The 5,723-nt window shown below is 53.7% G+C and overlaps 1 protein-coding gene and 1 pseudogene across 1 annotated transcript in view; both read left to right on the forward strand.

Moving 5' to 3' along the window:
* The first annotated feature begins 1,918 nt into the window (after window positions 1-1,918).
* LOC102498194 (non-histone chromosomal protein HMG-17 pseudogene) lies at window positions 1,919-4,021 on the forward strand (annotated as a pseudogene).
* Window positions 4,022-4,927: 906 nt separating this feature from the next.
* The window catches only part of LOC102497380 (interferon-induced transmembrane protein 1), a 1,364-nt gene continuing 568 nt past the window's right edge, over window positions 4,928-5,723 (forward strand). The window contains exon 1 of the mRNA XM_006164456.3: window positions 4,928-5,268. Coding sequence (XP_006164518.1) covers window positions 5,029-5,268 — 240 coding nt within the window. The 5' untranslated portion in view covers window positions 4,928-5,028. The remainder of the gene's footprint in view (window positions 5,269-5,723) is intronic.

The raw sequence follows: 5,723 nt of genomic DNA on the forward strand, positions 1-5,723 counted from the left end.
TCCTTTCAAGATCTTGGGCATGTACGCATATGCACTGGCAAGTTTTTCTTTTCTTAAGAATTATTTTATCTAACTTTATTTATGTATTCATTTATTTTAATTTGACTAGAGAGGGACAGAGTGAGAGAGGTTAAGTGAGAAAGCAGCTGCCAGGTCCGGGACTCAAACCATGGTTGGCCATGTGGGAGTCCAGCGCCTTTAACCACCACACCACCTGCTGGCCACATTCGCTGGCATGTTTTGCAAGCTGCCAGGTCCAGGCTCAGTAGGCCACGTGGGATCCAGCCACCTTGACCACTATGCCACTGGCTGGCCTGTTGGCTTTCGTTATGATCAAGTTTGATCCCACTCTGGTCATAGAAAATGCAGTGACATGTTTAAATGACCTGAAATGGTGACAAAGGAGTGGCTGAGTTCTGGGGGCTTGCCTCAGGGGTGCAGCTGGCTAGGGACAGGCCTCCCTCCCCATATAGAAAATCGTTTCTGGACCCTGCGTACTGCACGTTGATGGATTTTCCATTGCCACAGAATGTCCTGTAGCCAGATCCAAAGTCCAGAGTGCAGAGCTGTGTCCGCGTCTAGTCGCAGAGGATGAGGCTTGGGCCAACTGCCCACTCATGCTACTCTAGTGCCTGGGCACCTGCCTCTCTTGCCTTTTTGTCACTAGAAATGGCCCTGTCATTTCCTGTGTCAACCTGTGTCAACAACTGTCACTTCCTGGTGCAGTCCCCTCTAGATAGCTCCTTTCCCAGGGTGCCCGTTCTTCGCTGCGCATTCCCACAGGACTGGGGGTCTGCGCCACCTGGCCGGGCCCCTCAGGCTCAGCAGCACCTGGCCAGTTCTCCACACGGGTGGGCCCCGAGCACCAGCTGGAGCTGCTGGACTTGCTTCCTGCTGTCCGGAGGAGACGGTCGGCCCGTGTCTGCCTCCCACCTGCGGGCATACTCCGTGGGCTCCAACTCCCGGTTCTTTACAGCAGAAGTTTGGATTCTAGAAGTGTGGTCGATAACCAGTCAGAGAGGAAACCCTGGGGCTAGAGAAGGCAAGGCTCTTCTAAACCAGGAGTTTTGCCATGTGACGTGCTGGACACCAAGGGCCAGATGGAGTTGGGGGTTTCCTTTTCCTTCTCCCCATCTGTCAGCCCTGACAAGCACAGAGAGTGATTCTAAGTTGACGGAAAAACTCCTGTAGAATGAATTCCTGTGATGCGTGTCAGTAGGAAAAGCACCGAGGCCTTGGAACGACCTCGGTGGCAGAGCCAGGCACCGCCATAGCGTGGCACACGGGCGGGGCAGCTGTGGGTACCTCGGGACATGTCAGGACCGGCACGGCCGAGGACAAGCATTAGCGCTGTCTGGATGCGGCAGACACGTCCGTGGGCTCTCCTGCCCGCCTCACGCCGCCCTCCCAGAGCCAGGCCACACAGCAGCCTGGGGGAATTCAGCGCAGGGAGGACTCGCGCTGTGGGGTTTTACACCGAGGTCAGCATTGCACTGAACCCGACCTTGCGGGGTGGGGGAGCTCCAGCCAGCCTGCAGATGGGGTCTAGGCCCCACACAAAGAAGGGACGGGGTGGGGACTGGAGAGCCGCATGTCCGAGCTTTTGCGGCCCGGATGGCAGCGTCAGTAATGGCGGGGAGGGCACGGGCACGCTGTCTGTCTCTGCGGGCTCTGCAGGGCTTGGAACGGGATCCGTGCTGCCCGCAGTGGGGCAGTTCCTGTGCTGCCCACAGTGGGGCAGTTCCCGTGCTCCATGGACCTCGCTGTGAGGCAGGCCTCTGCGTTCTCTTCCGTGGGCTCGGGCTGAACCCACGTGGTCTCAACGCCATGACATGCATTTTCACCCTAGCATATAATGTGGCCTTGGCCTGAGCTTGCTTTTCACCCTGGCAGTCCTGAAGCCCACAGCAGGTCCTGGCTCGTGGTGGAGACCTCAGGCTGATGGCCAGGAGCCTGTGGCCCCCGGGTCCTCTGGCATTCGGAGGTAGTGGTAAAGGCCCAGGTGCGGACAGCAGGAGGTGAACGGCAACCAGCAGTCTCCGTCAGCCTGCTGTTCTCTGATCCCCTCGCAGCTGAACTCTGGATAAAGACCTTCCACGTAAAGCCACAGAATTAAACACTTCGAAATGGTTACAGTAGGAGCAGTGTGAAGAGGAGGCGAGAGCGACCCCGGACCCACCAAAGCCTGCGCCGCTGCACCCCCCGTCCGGCGCCTGCATCCCGCCGTCCTGGCCACCATGCCCAAGAGGAAGGCTGAAGGGGAGGCTGAAGGGGGTACAGCCGAGGTGAAGGGCGGACCACAGGAAAGAGGTGCAAGGCTGTCTGCTAACCCTGCTCCTCCACAGCCAGAGCCCAAGCCTAAAAAGGCCCCGAAAGAAGGGAGAGAAGGTGCCCACAGGAAAAGGGCAAAGCTGATGCTGGTGAGGATGGGGTAACCCTGCAGGAAACGGAGATGCCAGCACAGACCAGGCACAGGAAGCTGCAGGTGCTGGAGATGCCGAGTGAGGTGTGCGTTTGTGATAACTCTGTCCTGGTCACGGCACAGTTCGAAATACTATTTTTTTATCAAGTTTTATACAAATGCAGAATTTTGTTATACTTCTTTTTTAAGCTATGTTGTTAGCACATAGAACACTTCACGGTTGTTTTTGGGGAAGGGGCATTTGTCACTAATAGAATGTCCCTGAAGCTGGATTGATTCGGACAACATCTTCCCCTTCTAGTGTTGAGAGACTTCCTCTTGGCTCCCGAGAGGAGGGGTTCCCTGACACACCTCCGCCTTGGCACAGGCGCCGTGTGGTGTGGAGCACTCAACATTTGCTTTCATGTCCTCCCTCTCTGCCTGCAGCAGACTGAGCTCCCTTACTCCAGAGACCTGTGGGCACCTGACCACAGAGAACTGGTTATGGCAGGATATCAGGCAATCCGGACTTCCCAATGACACTGAGAGGGCGTCCTTCTAAGGAGCAGCCGTTCCTTTTCTGTATTGTTGCGTCTTCAGGTTGATATTCTGCCATTTCATTTCCCGAAAGTCAGGGTCGGCTCGTGAAAAGTTGTTAAACAACATGCTCAATGTGAAATGTCAACCCTCACTCTGAGCTTTCCCTGTTCAGAGCTTCAGATGAAGACTCCACTGGGTTTTATAACGGCTTTCTGATTCTGTAGTCCATTGAAGGAGGGAGTTTGAAAGTCGTTGTATTCTGTTAATGATCGCCTGCCCACGTCCTGCCTGAAATACCATGATTGTTTATGAGAAGTGTCTTTAATAAAGCTGGACACAGTTTGGCTTGGGGGTAAAAAGGGTTAAAATGATACCTTTTATGTCATGGATACTTAACCACAATGAAAATAAATTAAATTTCAAACTAATAGCTTTAGCCACTTTCCTCCCTGCTTTGGAGAGGAATGAATGTAGGAGTTTCCTATGTCACTGTGATCTGATAAGATTCCATCTTAACAACTGCCGTGTTTCACAACTGGCATGAGAAACATCCCAGGCCAGCCAGTGGCATGGAGTTAAGGCACTGGATCCCACGTGACTGAAGTGTAGTTCAAGTCCGATCAGTGGCTCTGCTAAGGAGGTGGGTGCACAAACAGCATGTACTCTACAGTAATAAAAATACATCTCATTTTGGGCTCGAAGCATTAATCCAGTTACTGAAAAGAGAGTACAAGTGGAGCACACAAGAGACGAACATCTTGAGATAGACTCACTGGACTGAATTTCCCCCTCCCCCTGATGGAAGAATGTTCCAGATTCTGAATCGAGGACTTCATTATTAATGGCATTATTACTGTGTTATGATTGGTAACAAATGTCATGTACCGTACACACTACGTGCTAAGGTTGGCCATCATTCCTGTTAAGCTTTTTGCCAAGCTTAAGATGAAGCTTTGTGTTTGAAAATTATAATGAGCTCGGATGAAGATGGTGGTTGTACATTATTTCATTAGAAAATATAAAAATTCATTTTGTTTTGAAGCTAGGTATTAAACTGGAATAGCTATTACACCCCTGAGAACGGGGCCGTTGTACCCTTCCCTTGACAATTCCTTTGTTGTTCAATTCTTTAGAGTCTGTTTTTTTTTTTTTTTTTTTAATCCTGAGAGATTAAACAGTAGACTTGTTAAGAAAAAAAAAATGAAACTGTAACCAAAATTTGAAAATAAAGTTTAAACCGTAACCAAAACTTGAAAATAAAAGTTAAAAAAAAAAAAAAAAGAAGTGGGTGCATGTGTTTGCGTGCCCAAAACCCCCAGAGGAGAGTGGAAGAGAAGGAATTCTGGCACGGCAGTCTCCCTTAGGAGAGTGTTTTCTCCTCTCGCTGCCGCAGGGCATGTGCCCCATAGCAAACTACAAAAATAATTGAAAAAAATAAAAATAAAAACCACATCAGTTTCGTGCTCTGAAACTGGAATCAACCCTAATTCTCCACAGCTGCTTCACCATTCCACCAAACCCCAAAGCCCCGTCCTTGGGTCTGGAAGGCTCCTGTGGGGCAGGTCGCATGGGCGGCTGGCCTCTGCCCAGCAAGCAGGAGACACAGCCAGGTTGAGGCCCCCTGAGCACCGCCCCGACCAGAGACTTCAGCCCCAGCAAAGGGCAAGGGACTTCAGCAGGGGAGGCCTGGGGCAGGTGGGCTGGGGGCTGGGGGCTGCAGTGCGGGGATGCACAAGGCCCTGAACGGGGACAGTGTGACTTCGCGTCTGTTGGCCAGGGTGGGGGAGACACAAACTGGTCCCATCCGCACACCTAAGGGGCAGGTGGGCTCAGCTGGGGTGTGTTAGGACCAGCCTGCCTTGGGCTCCTGGACAGGAAGCCCCTGAGCCCTGGGCCAGTCCTCCCATCTGCTCCTGTGTAACCTGACGCTCAGTCCTTCCTTCCACCCTCCTGAGTCCCCACCCATTTCAGCAACATGAAAACACCAGGAAACAGTAACTTCTGAGAAATAGAAACTGCAGGGGGAAGGGGAGGCCCACTGAGCGCCCTCCCAGCATCCGGACCCCACTGCCGGTCGAGGCTGCGCCATGAGCCACACTTCCCCAGCCTTCACTCACACCTGCTTCTCCCAAAGCCAGGACATGATCAAAGAGGAGCACGAGGTGTCCATGCTGGGGCCACCCCAAACCTCCACTGCCGTGACGTCCACCGTGGTCAACATCCACAACGAGACCACGGTGCCCGACCACGTGGTCTGGTCCCTGTTCAACACCCTCTTCATGAACTGGTTCTGCCTGGGCTTCATCGCGTTCGCCTACTCCGTGAAGGTGCGTGTGCACTGGGGGGTGAGGGCGGCCGTGCCCAGGGCAGTGCCGGGAGCCTGCTGGGTGGCCCCTGGGGTGTGCGGGCTGTGTGAGTTTGTGCTGTGTGTGTGTCTCACTTGTGTGTGCGTGCCCTGAGCGGCTGTGTGTACTCTGTGTGTCTCACTTGTGCGCGCGTGCCCCGAGCAGCTGTGTGTAAAATCCCTGTGTCTCAATTGGGTGCGCTTGCCCCGAGCAGCTGTGTGTAATCCGTGTCTCACTTGTGTGTGCGTGCCCCGAGTGGCTGTGTATAGTCTGGGGTTTGGGGACCCTTCCCTGTGCAGGCACCGGCCAGGGCTGGAGCGCTGGGGGTTGGGGTCAGGTTTGTCACCCTGTCCACCATAAGCCCTGGAGGCAGGACCAGAAATCACAGCCTTCCACTCCCAAGTGGCAGGCCGGCTCTGCCAGGGTGCCAGGGGGGA

Source organism: Tupaia chinensis, unplaced genomic scaffold (genome assembly GCF_000334495.1).
Source record: "Tupaia chinensis unplaced genomic scaffold, TupChi_1.0 Scaffold143624_1, whole genome shotgun sequence".
Taxonomy (NCBI): domain Eukaryota; kingdom Metazoa; phylum Chordata; class Mammalia; order Scandentia; family Tupaiidae; genus Tupaia; species Tupaia belangeri.